Genomic DNA, 20,328 nt, shown 5'->3' on the forward strand with positions numbered 1-20,328 from the left:
TGAAGGTTGATATCAAAACATCTCCAAGCTTAGTCAAGGTAGTTTTCCACCATAGTGACCAAGCGGAGCAAGTGGAATCTATCGTCTCTTACGTCCCTAATTCTCCGTTGGACCAACTGCAGGAAATCATTTCCCTCCATTTTTTGCAATAAAGTTTGCAGAAGACGCAACAAGTAGCAAATTGGTGGATTGAAAGGGCGTTCGCACATGCGTGCCTAATTTGCATAAGGTTTACCCGCCAAATTTGGACTCGTCTAGAGGGCATCACACGCATCGCGTCGACATTTGCTGACGAGAAAAAGATCTTTTTCTCGTGTCAGGTTATCTCCGGATACGAGAACGTACACAAAGCATGGATGGCAGCTGGAATCGTCCGTGGGATTCCCACCCCGAGATGTACAGTTACAACGAGATTGGGACAAGCTATGGACACGCAGACCGACATGATGTATACTCGGCCCCGCGTTCCTCCGAGTTCGAGAATACGTATAGATTTAACGTTTATCAGCCACGCCGCATATTACCCAACAACTACTATTACCACAGCGTTGAAGGACAAGGTAACTGGGGTGCTCACTTTGAAGATGTTGGAAGTGCACGACCGGTAGCGGGGCCCTTGGGCCAAAATAACAGCCTGGTGAATACAGCAGGTATGTTGTGCCCCCCTCTCTCAGACGACGAAATTCGTCGCCAATATTTTATTGAAAGGTATACAAAATAGGTCAGGAGTCTAAAATGAGATTAGAGGACCCTTTTAATATCTGTTTCACAGGCTAATACTACACTTCTCCTGAAACTGAGATCTAATATGCATTTTCTTTTTTCATGCAATACTGAAATTTTGATTGTTTTCTACTCTAAAGGTCAGGAAAGAAACTCCTTCCATCGGATTGAAATCGACGAGTGGCTTAACGAGAAGGATAAGAATGGTGATAAGAATTGGAATCGGAACTACATGAATGTAAGTATTTTCATCGTGTTTCTTTACTGATCAAGAGATTGTGTATAAGATTTTCCCGCCCAACTGTAAATAGGAAAAAAAATTCCCCCAGATCCATGATACCTCCGGAATGTCAATTTTGTCAAACACGGTCTACGTATACCAGCTTAGTATACCAGGAAAATTTGCCCCTCAAAATGCAGGAAACTGCGTTTCAGATAGTTAACATTTTGACATTTTCCCGGGGAAGCAAGTCCCACGGACCCCTAGGATGGTCTTTGGCGCTAGAATTTGTCAGCTCGTGTGAGACACTGTGACATTTTCCGCTCCCGCCTGTCGGTTTGCGTGGCTAAAATTGATACATTTCCGACCGCCACGTTTCATGCTCTATTGAAATTGTCACATCGGCGGCGTCCTTGTCAACAAGTGAGCCACGTTTATGACATACGATCTGCTTGTATCTCGGCACTGTAACAGTTTGTGTGTGCGGGTTTTCTCAACATGTTTATCACGTAGCAGTATTTGTAAATGATAGTAGTAGATCTTGTGCAAAAATTACAATCTGTCAGACTTTCCTGTTGCGTTCAGATCCGTGCTCTAGTGTTATGGTCACAACGCGAACCACCATGCGTGAACTTGCCGGCGTTTCTATTTACAGTGACATGAAAGGAACACAAACGCCGCAACATTGTAATTTCAACTTGAAAAAGGAAGCCGACTAATGTAAAAAAAATCTACTAGGACTCGTTTTTATAAAGATATGCCATGGTCCCATCGTCAAACTTGGTCGTTAGATACATGTACGTACCTGAAAACACGGGAAAATGGAAGAGTTGTGAAATGTAAACGTCTACGTTACTCCCACCCACGGACGACCGCTCCCCCCCGCTAATTATCGTACAGTCCCTTAAAAGAGTTGTAGATAGCACGCATTGTAGGCCTGCGGCAAGGTCACAGTGTGCTAGAACCGCGGTTCGCTTTTCCCATAGAGTTATAAACAGACTGTTTATAGCTCTATGCTTTTCCTGTGGCTATCATCACAAACACGTTGTACCTCAATCCCATTGTTTTGGCTTTTACAGAGAGTCTGTCGGGACTCATGGAACTCCGTCAGCAATAACAAGGAACTTGTGGGAACCTGTATCCACCATCCGGCGACAGCCGGTGGTAAGTTCTGTAAAATCTTCTGCTTCGCTTCAGCCGTCATATCCGTCAAATCTAACACGTTGCTCATGTACTTGGCCTTTCTAAAGTTCACCCCTTTCACGGCCTCAGTGTCAATGTCATCGGGATAGATTGGGCCCTCACCCCGGCCTGGTGCGATGTTTTGCAGCATCTCGTACACACGTTGTCTCTTCTTTGTCTCTCTCCTCTTCACCTTCTTCCGCCGCTGCTGTTTGTCCTTCCTCGCCTTTGAAGAACTTGCCCTCTGACAAGGATAGATGCGGCGAACCCTGTCCAGGGCCTTCTCCAACCTTGTCTCGGCAGCAGACACAGCGCTTTTTAACGTCTCCAGCTTTTCCAGATGCAATGTGTTGAAGGTATGGTGAGGCTCTCTGCCCTTTTTGAGGAAGTGCCCCCCGGGTTTGAACAGGTTGTTGTTGTTATATTATCCTTCAGGTCTTTCACCGTTTTCTCTGCCCTTTCTTGTAGCTCTTTGAGGGAGTCAATGTTCTCCACTTTCGTTTTTATCCCAAACTGCCGGTTTCTCTCGACGAAGAAATGTTTGTAAAACAACGAGTCGTGTTCTCCACTTTCGTTTTTATCCCAAACTGCCGGTTTCTCTCGACGAAGAAATGTTTGTAAAACAACGAGTCGTCCAAGCAAACCGGGTAATACTTGTGGTAAAAGTTGGGCAGGATGCTGTTAGCGTACTTGGTCTTGCCCGATGTCGCATGTGGTGTCAAGCCCAGCTTCCTCTGTCTCTCCTCTGACATCTGCAGTAGAATCTGGCATTTTAAACTTTTCTGTGTACAAGTATGCATTACTTTTGTTCCAAAAAACGAGACACCTGTCTGCTCCTGACATTGTATGTTGTTCATGTGAGGGAACATGCATATTTACTTAAAAGTATCGCTTTAAATAATTAATGTGACCTCCCCGGTGTGGATTGCTTTGATTTGTAACCTATCCAAATCAAGTATCCCTCCGCTCCGGTGTAGAAGACATCTCACATGTTAGGTATGGGGATTGATATTGTGTGTTAGTGGGACGTCCTCCACTGACGGAGCTATGCTTCTAAGTGACTATGTGTCCTATGTGTGTGTGTAATTTTTTTTTTTTTTAAGTTCCTTAACCATCATACCCTCCCCTCATTCCTTACGTCCGCTGCATCCCTCTCTCTCGGTCCTGCCTCCTCACGTACTGCGTGGTATCTCACTATACTTTGTGTTTTATAGGGCTGAAGGCACATGACTACCCTCACCTGTCTCACCTGTTTATAACACCTGCTTCTTAATCTATTTTATTCTGTTTCTCCACCTGCGCGCGGGATTACTTGATTAGAATAGTAACCTATCCAAATCAAGTATCCCTCCGCTCCGGTGTAGAAGACATCTCACATGTTAGGTATGGGGATTGATATTGTGTGTTAGTGGGACGTCCTCCACTTCCTCCGCTTCTACTCCTCTAGTTCCTATTCATACAGACCATCACCGTTTCTTCTCCCCTCCCACTCTACTCCCTCCTCCCAATAATCCCCAAACCTTACTTCACTTTTCCCCCAGACCTTATCTATTCAATATTCCTCTCCCAAAACTTACTTTCCCCCAATGCCTCAGTACATTATAGTAAACTCTGTGATCCTTGATCAGCTAATTACGGAATCTTGCCCTCCTACCTTACAGAGGTGCTAATCTATGAGTCGTGTGAAATTCCTAAGGGCGTTACAGTCCTCATATACCTAACTGGCCTATGTCGTTGCCACAAACTCCGCTGACGGTAACGGCCCCGTGGTACTGGTGGGCCTTCCCTCTGAGTCTACACATCGGATCTCGTTCAGTTTCAGGCTGTCTTGGTTATCAGCACAAGAAGCCAGCTAAATGATTAACAAAGCGCGAGTCAGGAGTGCAGAAGTCAGAGGGAGACGCCACCAGTACCCCGGGGTCCACTGGCTCAGAATGACCAGGGTAGCCCAGAGTACCGGCATGCATCCCGAAATAGTGCTGAGTTTAAGAGTGGTGTGCGTTGTAGAGTATTTTACCTCAACAAGTATCAATAGATTATATAATTAGAGTAGAGAGGTAGCCGTAGAGCTAGCACCGGCACTTGCCTTCCTGTATCAAGCCTCTCTTGACCAAGGGGTTGTCCCGGACGACTGGAAGCGCGCCCACGTGTGTCCTGTGTTCAAAAAGGGAGAGCGATACAAAGCAGAAAATTACCGGCCTATTTCCCTCACCAGCTTACCCTGCAAGCTTCTGGAACACATCCTCGTAAGCAACATCATGTCGTACTGTGAGCAACACCAAGTCCTATGCACAGAACAACATGGTTTTCGTAAAGGCCGATCTTGCGAAACTCAACTCTTGGGTCTAGTTGACGAAGTTTCTGCAGCTTTGGAAAGTGGTAACCAAGAGGACCTGCTCGTTTTGGACTTTTCCAAAGCGTTTGATAAGGTTAGCCATAGCCTACTACTAGTGCATAAACTAAGACATTACGGCATTGATGGAAAGGTGAATGCCTGGATTCACGAGTTCCTGTCAAATAGAAAACAAGCTGTTATTGTCAACGGCGCCATGTCTACGTATGTTCCAGTGGAATCAGGTGTCCCTCAAGGGTCCGTTCTGGGTCCTTCCCTGTTCCTACTATTCATCAACGACCTGCCAGCTGGTCTAACCTCATCATCAAGACTGTTTGCTGACGACACAGCATGTCACAAACTTGTCAAAGTTGCCAGAGACCAAGACCATCTTCAGGATGACCTTGACAAGCTAGCGGAGTGGGGAACAACGTTGGAATATGTGCTTCCATCCTCAGAAGTGTGTAACCCTACACATGACTCGTAGCAGAAAAACAAGGAAACGTGATTACCGGCTGCACGGTCACATACTCCAGGAGGAGCCCCAAGCAACATACCTTGGACTTACAATTACTAGAGACCTAAAGTGGGGACCACACATTGTAAATACCACTAACAAAGCTAACAGATGCCTTGGCTTTGTCCGGCGTAACATCAAGATTCAGAGCAAAACCATAAAGCAGGCAGCTTATAAAGCACTTGTCAGACCCATTTTAGAATATGGGTGTACTGTGTGGGACCCGTACACTGATAAGAACATCATCGCGGTGGAAAAAGTGCAGAGAAGAGCAGCTAGATGGGTCTGCTCCCGTTTCCGCCAAACATCACGTGTGGGAGCCATGTTGCAAGACCTCCAGTGGCAAACACTCCAGGAGAGAAGGAGATGTGCCAGACTCACTACATTCTATAAACTACATCATGGTTGCATCACTGTTAATACAAAAAACTTACCTGTAATCCACCGATCAACACGCAAGACACGGCATACGCATCCACTGACTTACGTGAGTCCTGTATGCAGAACCCTATACAGGCAGATGTCTTTTTTCCCACGTACAATTTCTGAGTGGAACTCTCTACCAGCTGAGATAGCCACCGCCCCTACTCTGACATCCTTTAAGGATAAGGTGGCCCACAGACATTAGCACCTTTGTACCAGTCATCAAAATCCAACACCAAAACTACAGTTTGACCATCTGACCAACAAGAGCAGCAGATTCATCGACATGACGATGTTGGCTGCCAAAACCTAAGAAGAAGAGAAGAATTAGGCAAGTTCATAGAAATTTGATCTGTTCGTGCCCACAACCTTATTTCATTTCTTCAGAACGATAAGATTATATTAATACTCTTTGAACTATCGAGGCATGTTATTCGTTCCCCATGTTATTCCAAACGCCCTTCAAAAGAGTACATGGGGGAGGAGGGCTCACGTTCTTGTATTTTGGTATCGGCTTCCATTTGTCGCCGTATTGTTGCAATTCTATTATAATATTGTTTTATACCTTTCGCACCGTGTATACACTTATGTCCAGTTATATCAAGACGCCACCTGGCGACCCAATATCAGAGTACATTCCGCACTACGTGATGTGCTTCCGACCAAACAATGGTGCACCACTCACAGAGCTACCGGGCAAATCGTACCGCCCATATCCCGCTCTCCTCATCAATTGGAAAATAATACAACTAAAATTCATGTACCACCTTCCTTCTACACCGGGCAAACCATTCCGCCCATATCCTGTGTTCCAAGTAGGATAACGCACAAATAATGAACGTTAATTGACGGTGAACCTTCCATCCTTATACCGGGGCACTCATTTCCGGCCCCTCCCGGCTGCAATGAGCAGCCATACGAATTAATGGAAATCGAATTACCTGATAACATTCCGTTCACCTGCCTTTTGTTTCTACTCCAATCAATTACCACCGTTTCGAGCCTATACATATACATATGCAGATTCGATTCCCTACCACAACTACCAGTCGACACTTCTTTAAATTTCACATAGCATGCTTCTCCACGTTCATATATTAGATATACTACTAAAAGAGCAAACTTTGATAGCCCACCTAGTTTTGATCAACTCGCGCCCCATTGTCTGGTTGTGGCTGAACCACGCCTGGTGCTGGCTGCCCTGCGGCGGCCGGTGGTTGTGCGGCGGCGGCCGGAGGCTGTGCAGCGGCAGCCGGTAGCTGTGCGGCGGCGGCCGGGGGCTGTGCAGCGGCGGCCGGTGGCTGCACGGGTACTAGCTGTGCCGGTGGGGGCGGGCGGGGCTGGAGGGCACGAGGCGCCTGCGGTCGCTAAGCCATCTCTCTCGGTCCTGCCTCCTCACGTACTGCGTGGTATCTCACTATACTTTGTGTTTTATAGGGCTGAAGGCACATGACTACCCTCACCTGTCTCACTTGTTTATAACACCTGCTTCTTAATCTGTTTTATTCTGTTTCTCCACCTGCGCGCGGGATTACTTGATTAGAATATGCTTTCTTCACCAATTTTTATGGAGGTGTGAAGAGTGCGCGTACATGTGAATTATTCACAGATGTGGGTACCAGAAGAAGTGTGCTTGCACCTTGAAGATAAGTCGGTATTCTCAATGGCAATACAGTATTCCAAGTTGAAATTTCAATGTCTAATCCTATCATTTTTCTGACTCTTCAATAATTTGATGGAATAGATATGGGTTCCCTACCTTGTGGAACAAATTGTTTGCATCCGACGAGGGCGCATCCTCAGGCGTGGACGCGCTGGCGCAGGCTTGTCTTGTGTGGCTGGCAGGCGGGCAACCACAATATCCACAAGAAGTCTTCCCATCGTCGGTCTCGAAGTCTCACGGTGGTAAAATCTGGGCTGCAAAGTTCCCACATGTCATAGAACCCTCCAAAAATATATATAAAGATATTATGAAGCTGCTATTGTTGCTTGTGTTTTATGTGCCTTTAGTCTGAGAGCTTACCTATTTCATTGATGAATGCTTCTCTTGTAACTTCAGGAAATCTTTTACTTTTCGCAACGCAGACGTATATCCCTTCTGTTTGATAGTTCAACGGCGACAGAGTCAATGGGTTTTTGTACGGCTGATTTGTATCCTTTCGCCGCCACGTGACGTTAGGCTTGGGATTTCCCTCGGCGAGACAGTCCACTCTGAAGACATTCTGTCCATACAAGACACTTATCTCTCCATCGAAACTTGATTTGATCCTCGGAGGAACTGAAAGAATTACAGAGATATCCATGTGCATCAACGTTTCCTGAAGGTGTACTGCATAATACGCTCTCACTGCATGAAAAAATACGATATTTGAGCATCTGTATCAGCTGCAGGCCAATGTAACAGGGACTGATCTAATGTTTAAACATACATTAAAGCATACGTAAAGGAACCGTTAATCGACTAAAATAACGCAACCACGGTGGTAAAATCTGGGCTGCAAAGTTCCCACATGTCATAGAACCCGAACTGTGTTCGATCGTGTTCGATCTGGGCAATTCGAATCGAACCCGCGTTCTATTTCGGGGTCACCTGCGGTCATTTACAACAAAGCGGCAAAAGAAGCCCTTCTGCCTGAGTGCTTCGCAACAGATAAAAAACAACAATTTTCTATAGATACAAACAGTTTCATGGACAGTACATGTCCGCTATTATTTTTGGTGGACATGTAACATGTAGCGAAGCTACTGTCGTATCCTTGGGTGACCTTGAATACTGTAATGATTCCTTACGCCTGTATGAATAACACAATGCACACTTTCTGGCGATATGACATGTCTGCAAAACTCGTTCAAACCTGGAAACATGGAGAGTCAAGCATACCCCATTTACGGCTCAAAATGACCGTTACGGTTGTCCCGAAAATCGTGTTTTAGGGATTTTTGAAAAATGGCCTCAATTTTGAATTATGGGTAATTTAGTGAGAAAAATGTAAAAAAATGCAATTTTTTCACCAATATGTCGACAAAAACTAGACTTAAAATCAGAAATTAAAAATCCCTAAAACATGATTTTTTATCTTATCCCTAGTCATCGAAAAATATAAAAATCGAGGATCTGGTGCAATATACGCAGCCAGGTTTGAACGATGTTTGCCTAAAAACGTGACATGGCTTGTGCTCGGAAACCCGAAAATAATCGTCTTTCTGAGCGAAATTTTTAAAAATCAGTGATTTCACATAAAAAGCTAACATTTACAGGATGTTAAGACGATATTTTGATTTTAATTTGACGAAATTTACCACTAAATATTATTTGTTTATTTTCAAATATTTTACGGGTAGTCCAAAACAGGCCAAAATAGCGTCTTGTAACCCGATACTTTTTAGAACGCGCCTAGCAATGGGAAAGAATGCCGTAGTGACAGACCGCCGTGTCTTCGCATTCTGTACAGGAGAGGCATGCTCCCCTGAACACACCCCGTTTGTCCCTCATGTCGTTGAAGTAGAATTTCTTTTCAGACTCGTGATAGTAGTGACAGATATTAAAAGGACTGATGTAAACACACGCCGAACTTCGCGGTAACAGGCACAGGAAGTCAGAGTTCACCCTCGTTCCCAGTACATATCGCAACTGGCGAATCATAGCCCTTGATCAAGTCACGTGTGTCAATTGCGGTACAAGCTAGTATGGGAACGACGCAACTGCAGATTGACGTCTCAAGCAAGTCACCAGACCAACATTATGTGAGTTTTCAACCTTTATTGACATTTGAAGTGGTCCAATCTCATTCCCAATGGCTCATAGAACGGTTATCTAGCTGCCTCTGCACGTTAAGTACCAAATGGACACGGAGTACTCAGTGCAAATCCGAGTTGAACCCCAGGCCCTGTCTGATGACTCTCGAACCGCGCGCCAACTTCGCTATTCATTTTCTAAATTAGACCCATGTGTGGGCTTGCGATGTCGAACTGACCATTTCTTCCAGAGATATATCGCCTTCTGTGGATGTCATTTTGAAGGCCTTTCGGAAGGGGGAACAGCCGCGGACGAACGGACGGCAGGACCGGTCCCAGTGCTCGGTGCAGCGCGCGCGCGTATGACACAAAATATTATGGCAGTGTTTGTTTTTGATATGTTCCCGCCGCGTCGTTCGCGTCGGAAAGTTCGCACAGCGTCGTGGAAAGGCATACATACATGTATCACTTTCTGCTGGGCGTGTAAACGTCATCGCTAGACCAGTTTTAATATAATTCACGGGGGGAGGGCCTAGGAAAAATTTTTTGAGCCGGGGGGAGGGCCTAGGAAAATTTTTTGGACCTGGGGGGAGGGTCTAGGAAAATTTTTTTAACCCTACCCTCGGACGACCGGCCCTCCCCCCCCAGTAAATATCGTACAGTCCCTAACTTGAAAACATCCGGGGTCTTAACCTCTGACCCCAAAACCTGATTACATTATTATTTAGATGAACACACCAATTTAACATCAGAAATAATAATTTAGACCCGTTGATATGCATCTAAGTTAATCCCATGCAAATTTTTAAAAATATGCCAAATCTAAATCAGGACCAAACAGGTACTACCTAGAGTCACTAAGCCCTGGGCACCTCTAGATGCAATGAGTTCTTTCCTAGACCCCAAGTGAGCCTCGCACGGCCTCGCCACCGAATAGCCTCCTCAGACAGGACGTACACAAGTGCCGCCAGAAAGTAGTACGTGACAAGGACGAAACTTCTAGTTAAAAGTGTTAGCTTTTAAACTATGGACGTAATTTCCAGATTGTGCTACATCTGTGCAGTTGAAAATTATAATTGTTTTGTTTCTTACACATCGTAACGTTGGTGTGCAGCTAACAGTCCCGTGGCGGATGGATATAAGCAAAATTTCTCGTTGCACAACCACCCAGGTTCAGTTGGAGAAGAAGGGTGGTGGTGTGAGGTAGGTGCTGCATTTTCAGGTCGTTTTGTGTTCTAAATTGTCGTTTCTGTGGTCGTCAGTCTGCGCAGAATGAATCCTAAAGATGTTACGGCTACTCGTAAATAGATGTGGACACGTTTTTGCGAAAGTTGAGTGATTCTGCCGTTTTAGTCGAGTCGCACAGTGTTCTGTACGGTAGTTTGTGGAATGTGTCTCGTCACCAAATTATAAACAGTTTGCCCCAACCTTTGGCCACGAAAAAAATCCCTAATTTGTGATCGTAGAAAACGTCCAAACAATGATGATTATAATTAGACCAATTTTAACTGCAAATGGCAAAATTTGATAAGAATTGCGTGTAAGGCTGACCGCGGCTGACATCTTTGATGAATTACCTTGTTTACGTGTTGGCGGACGAGAACTGCGTACTTGGCAATATTCTCGGACGATTTGCCCAGAATGATCACACAGCCTAATACTAGTATATATTTTTTATTCGTATATTTAGTCATATTTAAAAAATTTTCAATGTATGAAGAAGGTGTCCGTGCATATGAAAAATTTTAGGAACCGTAAAAAATACATGGTTGAGCTACACCGAGCAACTCGGCCTCCGTTAGACTTTTCCTGGTGACAAAAACCCATTTGACCAATTTCTACCGTGTTTATAATCTGTCAGGGCTCGAAATTCATTTTTGGGAATAGGTGCACTGGTGCACCCAACCTTAAAAAATTAGGTCCCCCTAAAAAAATTGGGTGCACCATATCAAACAAAACCAATTTGCAGTGTTTGCAGGTCTTACTGCGCCTCTTCTGAGCTTGAATCTGAAATGGGAGCTAATTTCAAAAGCTTAAACAAGTACTACAACAAAGATTTTATTATTTTTCTGACACTTAGATGTTAGGAATATCCTGCATACTATTATGATTTGATATGTACAAGAATACCTACAAAAATATTTGGGTGCACCAGTGCACCCACAGAAAAAAAATTGGGTGCACTAAGGGTGGGTACACTAAGGTCACTCATGCACCCAGTATTTCGAGCCCTGGTCTGTTCAAGAATGAGAATTTTGTGTAAGGATTTCGGTACTAATCCTTCCATTCGTGTTTCCTCTACAGCTACTCCTGATCATGATGCATGAGATGAACATCAAACACGGTGGATCAGCTGTGAGATGAGAGCCATCCCACACAGAACACCAACAGCTGTGTCCATGCAAGACAGGAAAGTCTAGAAACAGCATCTTTTTGCAGCAAAGCGTGCCTTTTAATATCTTACCTGCGCTCAAATATTTAAACTACACTGGTAGTTTGTATACATCGGTGACTGAGCAGTTAATGATCATTACTGAAGTAGTTGATTGGCTTGCGGGAGATCTTTCGGCCAACTCAGTGGTTGTTAGTTTAGGTCTATTTCCTGCTGCTGTCCAGCCTCTTGGAAACCCAGACTTCGGGGACTGTGCCTTTGGCTCAGTGGGGGCTGGTTAAGCGTAGATTAGTTGGCAGTATGATTACATGTTCAGTCCTGATATTTATTGTATATTGACGTTGGGTAAAAATGTTTGAAAAGTTTTTGTGAACAGTGCATGTGAACTTTTCAAACTATTAAACACGATTTATAGAGAGCACTTGTAAGGGGTCAGAATCCGAGTCAAAGGTCCCCGGACTGTCCTCTATAGCTGTGATGGTTCCAAGGGTAAGACAGGAGCCTCCAATTGTACGTTCGGATGATTTATTGACTCGAACTCTGCAGTTCACTGTAGGCAAGGGGTGAGTGGCAGATGAATCGGGATGGGAAACTCCCCCTTCAAGCCCCGCGTGGGAGCCGGCTTGGCCCTCGGAGTAAAGTTCGGCGTCCGAGACAGGAGGTGTTCGCCAAGACGCCAAGGGTTCCCCGTGCTTCGGACTCCGTTCTTCTCCGCTGTTTCTTACAGTACGGCGCAAACGGGTAAATAAGCCAGGGTTACGAACCAAGACCGAGAATAAGTAGTGTTTGTCTTCCTAGTGTCCACGTAACATTCCAGTCTACATATTTCAACGTCCACACTTCATTCCAGTTCATATTCAAGTCTGATTGTATGGTTGCCGGCTCAGTAAGGGAACCTCCTGTCAGATCTCAGAATGAGGTCCGGAAAGGTCCACAGCTCCGGTCGCTGCCGCAAGGGCTCCTCCCAACCGCATTGTCCCTGGTTGATTCCCCGCGGGATGCAGTACAATACCGGGTGCGTCCTGGGGTCTGCGTCCGGGACCGGAGGGTCGCGCCGCCCGCTCTCAAAACTCCAGAGGAGCTGGTAGAGATTGTGAGTCTGGGGCTCCCGGTTGATTTCGGCGTCCAGGCGGGCGATTACCCGGTTCAGACCACGGACGCTGCGGTGGAGTTCGCCTTTCTTGTGACGGAGGTAGGCGTACGCCTTTTCCAGTCTGTAGCGGGCGTACACCTCCCTCATTTTCCCTCTGTTTCGGGTCCAGGGATCCACCCCGGCGGCCTGGGCCTTCCTCCCTTCCCCACGACCGCCAGTCATCTTCCACTGGGCCGTAGTCGTGGTCTTGAGGGGTGTCGACTGCGTCTGAACCCCACTCGTCTGATGAGCCGTCATCGTGTGGCCCGGCTGCTGCCATTCTGCGTTGTGTCGTTTTGGAAACTTTGCTGGAAGATCGGATGGAATTCCTCGCTCGGCTATCGGCCTCTTTGTGGACTGGCGGTCCGAGCTCGGAATGAAGCTTCTGTCCGGCGACGGTCCTATAAAAAGTTACGGGTCCGGTGTCGACGTTACACGGCAGGTTCGCTTCAATGTCGCCATGCCTGGGCGCGAAACTGGGTCTTCGTCAGGCCGGAGCTCTTCACCGCGATGATAGCTCGTCAAAGTTCCCAGGCCCGAGCGCAGGGAGCCGTTCACACCAGGTGTAAGGTCTTCGACCAGGTTGGATTTCGGGTTCTTCTCCTTTATCCCACGGGTCTATTTGTGGAGATTAACTCTTGTCAGAAAAATAACTCCTGCGTCGGCTGTACTGACTTCCAGCTTAGTCAGATAGTTCTAGCCTAGGCCTTTATTCGGGTTATATTTTTATATGCTGTACATAAATGCGTTCGGAATTAACACTAAATCAGAAGGAAGCGGAGCGGAAATATGGTGCTGCCCTGGTTACCTAAAATTATATATATATACTCTACCTAAGATTATCTCCCAATACATACGTCCTTATTGCTCCAAACACTAAGCACATCCCCTACCACTAGGTCTCCTACCTAAATTCCTTAGCTATATCTACACTACCACGCTGTTCGGTACCACTGACTGGGGTTAGCGGTGCCTTCACCTCGATTTCAATTTGGTCCTAACTATGTTCAGCTATTTCGATTCTTCTTAAGCAGTGATCTGCCAGATGTGGCTAGCGCGGTCCTTCCGTCCTTGTCTCTTACGTCTAAGAGGTCAAAAGTACTGACTATGGTGGTTGAGCTGGATTGCTGTGGAATATTGACAGAGGTCCCAATTCGCCCTGCTTTGTGGTTGAAAAAGCCAGAACCCTTTGCCTGTGTCCTGGTATCTTTTCTGGTTATATCATTATGCTTGTCCGACAGATCAATCTTACTTCTAAGCATTTACGTAGTAACAAGTGATACTGCAGGTCGATGTTGTCAGCCTTAAAAAAATCTGATACAACAGGTATTGTGTACGGCTGGTCATGACAAACTGCCCTGCATAAACCTTACTTATAACTTAACCCTACCCAGCAGAACACAGTGGACTACTACTACCTAGCCTAGACCGGGCTTTTTTGGGCTTGGTGGGACTGGTGGGGGGGGGGGGGTGGCATTCATTTGACCCCCCTCAGAACTCGCGAACGGTATGTCGTATGACCACCAAAATTTCAGAGGATGGTGTACTAGTAAAAATTTATCATATCTACAATGTTTTATGACGTAATAAGACGTCATTATGACGTCATTAATGTGATTTTATTGGCCCAAACCGTCTAGATAGGTTATTCTCTGAAAACTAAATGGTATACAACATTTTTCAAAAATTTTTATTTTCATGATAAAGCCTAAAATGCATTGTAACAATACTAAAGACCTTCATTTAAACCGTTTTTGGAAAAAGAAAGTTAAGTATTGATGAAATTGTAATGAAAATAACCTGTATATACCTGTTCTAATGATATGTAGTCCGAATGGGCTTACCACGGCGGTCTGTCACTACGGTATTCTTTCCCATTGCTAGGGGGGTTCGAAAACGTATCGGATTACAAGACGCAAGTTTGGCCATTTTGGGACTACCTGTAAACCACTTGAAAATAAACAAATAGCATTGAAGGATAAATTCCGTCAAAATAAAATGAAATTATCGTCTTTACATAGGTTAAATGTTAGTTGTTTACGGTAAATTACTAATTTTTAGAAATCTCGCTCCGAAAGACGATTTTTTTCGGGATTCGGAGCGCCAGTCTGAGACAGTTCGAGTCATGTTTTTAGGCAAACACCGTTTAAGATTGGCTACGTATATTACCCCAAGTCCCCAATTTTTATATTATTCGACGACTAGGAATAAGATCAAAAATCGTGTCTTAGGATTTTTTGAATTTCTGATTTTAAGTATAGTTTTTGTCGACATAAATGTGAAAAAACGGCATTTTTTGACATTTTTCGCACTAAATTGCTCATAATTCAAAATCAAGGTCATTTTTCGAAAATCCCTAAGACACGATTTTGAACAAACCCGTTACGGTCATTTTGAGCCGTCAATAAGATATGTTGGACTCTCCATGCTTCCAATCTTAAACGAGTTTTGCACGCATGTCATACGGCATGAATATGAGCAGTGTTTATTTACGCTGGCGAGTACAAGCATTGCGATCTTCAAGGTCACCCACGATAACGGCAGTAGCTTCGTTTCATGTTCCAGCCCACTACAAAATGAAGGCAGACATGTAGTTGTCCAGGAAATGGTTTATATTTGTTAAAAGGTGGATTTTTTCTGTTAGGAGGTCTACATGTAAAAAGGGGCCGGAAGACCCAGGTTTACTGTAAATGACCGCGGGAGACCCCATTTCGAACACCGTTCTGTTCCTATTCATGGAAACTCATTGATACTAGAAGAGAAACAAGGTAAATCGTAGATTTCAAACCTCCGGGTTTTTTTTTCTATTGGTTTAGGTTATTTGTTTGTGTGTAGTATGAAAGTTATGTGCGTTATATGTTTGTATGCCGGTTTGATGGCTACTGACGGTTGGTTCGGTATGGACTGTTGATTAACGCAGTGTTCGAAATACTTTTTTGAGCAAAGTAGCACAGTGTGCTACCTAGGGCAAAATACCAAAATACCATCCGTTGTCGTAGGCGACAGCAACTATGTCGCGTACTCCAACATCCTGAATTCCAGGGGCCTTCTTGCCTTGGCTTTTCTCATTCAGTTTTTCGTAAGCATCAACAAGTGGGTGACTGTTACAACTGGTTCCTACCTTCCTTCCTTCTGACGCTATTTGATGCAGTGTTGGTAGGGATGGCACGTGATCACGGCAGCCAGAGTCAAACTCAATCTGGGACAACTGTCCCAGACGATCTAGACGCTCCCGCCGCTGAGGCTTGAACTTGAGCAGCTCCTTCAGGTCATCTCTATCCCTCCCTGTTACCTGTCGCCCATGTGTTTCCCCAGATCGGTGTCGCACACTTCCAGAGTAGGAAATCTTTGCTGTTTGATCTTTTTCATTTTGAATCACGATTTGTGCTTTAATTGTGGACTCTTGAAACTTGCAGTTTGCAAGTGCACTGAACAGTAGCCCTTTTGATTTTCTTTTGCGACTGCCTAGCTTCTTCACTTGGTGTCTTTTGAAAGCAAATGAACATGGCTTATGCGACTGTTTTAGCCCCTTTATTCTGCACATCTTTCTTTAGGACACTTAGTTGCCATACGGACTTCCCTGGTTCCTTTTTTTCCAGCTTTAAAAACTTCTCCCACCAGGGAATAAATTCATAGTTTACCCGCACAATTTCACTCCACTTCACCAGATCATTCCTTACATTCCTCACCATCACATCATGCTGTTTTACCACATCATCATTAGCATCAAACTACCACTCCTTAACAGATGATAGCTGTGGGAATGTGGGGATGAAGATGGTACAGGAAATGGGTACTTTTGGCTGCTCCTTGGTGGGCCAGAACTGGGCAGATAGATGGACCTTCCCACCTATCATTTTTGCGACGTATTGATGGGGTCTTGAATGTCCGGATATACCAGATATCGTCTGTTCTATCTGGGTCTTAAAATCCCACATGGATGTCATGAACCTGTCCGAAACATTAATTTGCAGTTAAAGTAGTTACACATTTCGAAGATAGGAACAATGTTTTCGGAGCAAGAAACTTGGCGATTGTTAACGATTTGGGAATAATTTTTACGTGTTTTATTTTTTTACTGAAAGGATGAAATGGATGGAATTTCCTATGTTGTATGGTCACATCAACATACTTACAGAACCAGATCTATGCTACTCGGAACACCTTCAAACTAAACAAACAGCACTAAATAAATTAAATACAATATGTGTCAGAATGGATAATAAGTGAGTAAAATGTCATACAGAGTAATGCAAGTCTCAAAAAGTACTTGTCTTGGTATCTCTGATACATCATACAAATGTCATCATAATTGTCTACGAAAGTCAGCCTTCCCCCGGACATAGGTCTTTTGCCAGCAAGAACTTTCGATTGATTGTGTTGGGTCGGGAAGAGTCTTCCTATATTTGTGCCGGGGCGTTTAACCTTAAATTTTATTTTAATGTCGCTCCCGCTAACCTCTCTCATGGCACCACCCAAGTACCATCCGTTGTCGTAGTCCACGGCGACTATGTCGCCTACTCCAACATCCTGAGCGCCTGCGATCCAGAGCATCAGGATCTGCGGCGTCCTGAGCGTCGGCGATGGCGGCGTCCTGGGCGTCAGCAGCGACCTCCACATTGTTGCGGATTGCTGCCTTTGGCCATGAAAAAAGCGTACCTTGCTGTAAAAGAGAAGAAAACTACTATTTGGAGTAGAAAAGGCGGGCTGATACGGCAGGGGTAGGGGTGGAGAAGGAACTCGGAGCCGCTGACCCTGCCATGGGAGGATGTGGCGACCCTGCCCTTTTCCATCCCATACGGCTCCAGCTTCCCAGCCGCGCACAGCTGCACCAGTTTTGCCAAGTGAGGAACGTCCCGTCCAACAATAGCAGGGCGCGACAGCTTCGGTGTCACCTTTGCATTGACCCTGTAGCTCCGGTGGCCTACACGGATCGTTACCAGCGCGGTGGGATACTTTTTCTCCTGCGACGATGAAGGTTGCCTGTTGCCCGGCCTTCCCCCCAGTACTAGTGAAGAAGGAGCTAGCCCCAGTGGGTCGCGCCTCCTGTTGACACCGGGCAGTCCCTTGCAAAGTGGCTGGGGTCACCGCAGGTGTAACACGTAGCTATCCCACTCGCCGTCCCGAGTTAGGCACGGTTGCGGACTGGTATTGTCTTCTTCCCCTTCTCCTCCTTCTTGCCAAGCTCTCTCTCGTGGGCCTCCAAGTAATGTTGGGCCATCCCGGCCAGTTCGTCCAATGAAGACGGACCCTGCTCCCGAAGACGTACTGCCAGGTCTCGTGCATGGGCACGCCTCCAGAAACTGTTCCTTTACGAACAGATCCCTGAGGCCCTCGTAGCTCTTGGACGATTCCGCTAACTCCACCCACCGCTCAAGGTAGCTGGTGAGCCTCACGATAAACTGTTGCGGGCTTTCCCCCTCTTCTGCCTTGTTCTGTCGGAACTTGGCCCGAAAGCCTTCTTCCGTAAGACTATACCTTTTTAGCAAGGCCTGTTTTACCGCCGTGTAGCTCCGTGCCTCGTCCTCGGGGAGTCTCGAGTATACTTCAAGGGCTCTACCCGTCAACAGCGCACTTAAATGGGCGGCCCATTTGTCCTTGGCCCATTGGCTGGAGGCCGCAAATCTCTCGAACCTTAACAGGTACGCATCCAGGTAATCCTTTTCATCCACGAAGGCTGGCAGCCTCGGTGCCTTTGCCGTGGCCTGCCCCACTGACGGCGGTCCCACAGCGGCCATCTCCGCCTCCAACTTCTTCATTTCCAGCTGATGTTTTCTTTCTGACTCCTTCTCTCGCTCTGCCGCTTCCCTCGCCTTCTCTCGCTCTGCCGCTTCCCTCGCCTTCTCTCTCTCCTCGGATTCCAGCTTCAGCTTCTCCATCTCGATCTGTCGTTTCCTCTCCTCTTCATTTTCCACCTTCAGCCTTTCCGCTTCAAACTTCAACTTCTCTATATCTATCTGTCTGTCGCTCTTTGTCCTTCTCGTCAGCCTCTATCGTCAGCCTTTCAGCTTCTAACCTCAGCCTTCCAGCTCTCTCTCTTCCGCCCTTTCGTCTCTTTCCCTGGCCTGTTGTTCTCCCACAAACCTCCGTAGTTCCTCACCTGAGAGCCCTATTTTCTCCCCGGCTTCGGCCCACAGGCACGTCAGCATGCCCCTCAAGGGTGGTCTCAGGTAGTAAAAAAAACCCGGCTCAGACTGCAAGTTATGAGTTCCAGATGTTTCCCAGTTCTTGGTCCTACACAAACACTGAGCCTATTTCAGATACGTTCCCTATCGCGTTGCCCTCGGTGAAAGTGATCCACACTTCTGCACACCATATGTCAGGAAATGAGCCGGGGTTGATCTCAAGGAACTCCGTTTAATGCCAGACGTCTGTCCTAGTACAGGCCAACCGGACCTCTCTCTGCAGCCTGGCCCCCGACTGACTCACCCCAGCTCTGCCTTATGGGCCTCCTCAAAACTATCATATGTACCCCATCACATTCATCAATTGATTTGTGTCGTTCATTGTACATGTTTTGGAATGTTCTCTTCTGTTTTCTTGCTGTTGTCAGGATGGCTGCATACTTGTCAGGATGGGTGTTGGACAGGTCGTCAAGCCATTCCCCTGTCTTGTTAATCTTGAACATTGTTTGACCTTCTAGGGCCATCATGCCGATGGGTGGCTTTGATGTCTGCAAGTAGGATAGGTACCCGAAATCAATTTCTCCTCGCATGTTGGTTTTGAGCATGTTTTTCATCTCTTCCCTCTGCTGTTGGTTCCCCCCATCTTGGTACTTGCCGTGCAGCTGCTGGTGGAACCTCCTCTCAAACACCACGATGATATTTGCCAGTGTTGTGGAAGACACCATTCTTCTTAGTTTCCAGTGACTTCAGGTTGTCAATTTGCCTCTTCATCTCCACTATTTTATCCTCCTTGTCAGCCAACTGATCTTCTAGCTCTAACATTATACCCTGAAGTGCTGCTTTATCCACCTCGTGCCTCTTTGATTGATCTTCCATCAATGCCTCAGCTTCCTTCACCTTCTGCTGTGCAAGGTCTAGCCGCTCCCGCAACTTTGGAATGGCCTCATCACGACGGAGAAGCTTTCTAGAGATGTTGTAGTTTGTTTTCTTTAGATGACACATAGTTATCTACTCGTTCACTTTTGTCTAGCAAATCTGTCACATATCATTTCCAAGCCACTGTCTCCTCCATTCTTTCCATATCTTTGGCAAATGTTTCCCTCAATTCTTGGATCTCTTTGCTTTCAGTCGTTCACATTTGTCTCTGACCTTTCTCGCTGATTGTTGCTGATCAGTCAGCACTGCTTTGGTTTTCTCCAGCTCATCATGAAGGTCTCGTTTACGTACACTAACCATCTTCTGCGATTTTGCCTATTTACTGATAATTCAGGATATTTTATTAACAACATGGAATCTAAGCAGTCAGGGTGAATTTCAATCAACTACGGGTTCGGGGAATTTAAGTGTAAAGGTCCAACGCGATTTTTAGGCAATTTGGCAGTCAAGTAAACGATACAAAGCCAAAGGATTTTTGTGTCGCCAGCTATGACTAACGCCAACTATGACAAACTCACAGAAAAAAAGGCATGCCGACCCTCAGTCAGAGTAGAGTGAAATGGGCAAAAGAGAGAAATGCGAGTGTATGTGTGCATGTGGAGTGTTGTCTA

General features: G+C 45.8%; 1 protein-coding gene across 1 annotated transcript; it reads right to left on the reverse strand.

Moving 5' to 3' along the window:
- Positions 1 to 2,628: 2,628 nt before the first annotated feature.
- On the reverse strand, positions 2,629 to 9,385 carry LOC109473192. The gene is made up of 5 exons (XM_019773073.1): positions 8,831 to 9,385; positions 7,119 to 7,291; positions 4,212 to 4,279; positions 3,246 to 3,304; positions 2,629 to 2,877 (listed from the first exon to the last, which is right to left on the reverse strand). The coding sequence occupies exons 1-5, from the start codon at positions 9,038 to 9,040 to the stop codon at positions 2,629 to 2,631; spliced, it is 759 nt and encodes a 252-aa protein (XP_019628632.1). The 5' UTR covers positions 9,041 to 9,385.
- Between the last annotated feature and the right edge of the window lie 10,943 nt (positions 9,386 to 20,328).

The sequence above is a fragment of the Branchiostoma belcheri genome, unplaced genomic scaffold, assembly GCF_001625305.1.
Source record: "Branchiostoma belcheri isolate BF01 breed outbred unplaced genomic scaffold, Haploidv18h27 scaffold292, whole genome shotgun sequence".
Taxonomy (NCBI): Eukaryota; Metazoa; Chordata; class Leptocardii; order Amphioxiformes; family Branchiostomatidae; genus Branchiostoma; species Branchiostoma belcheri.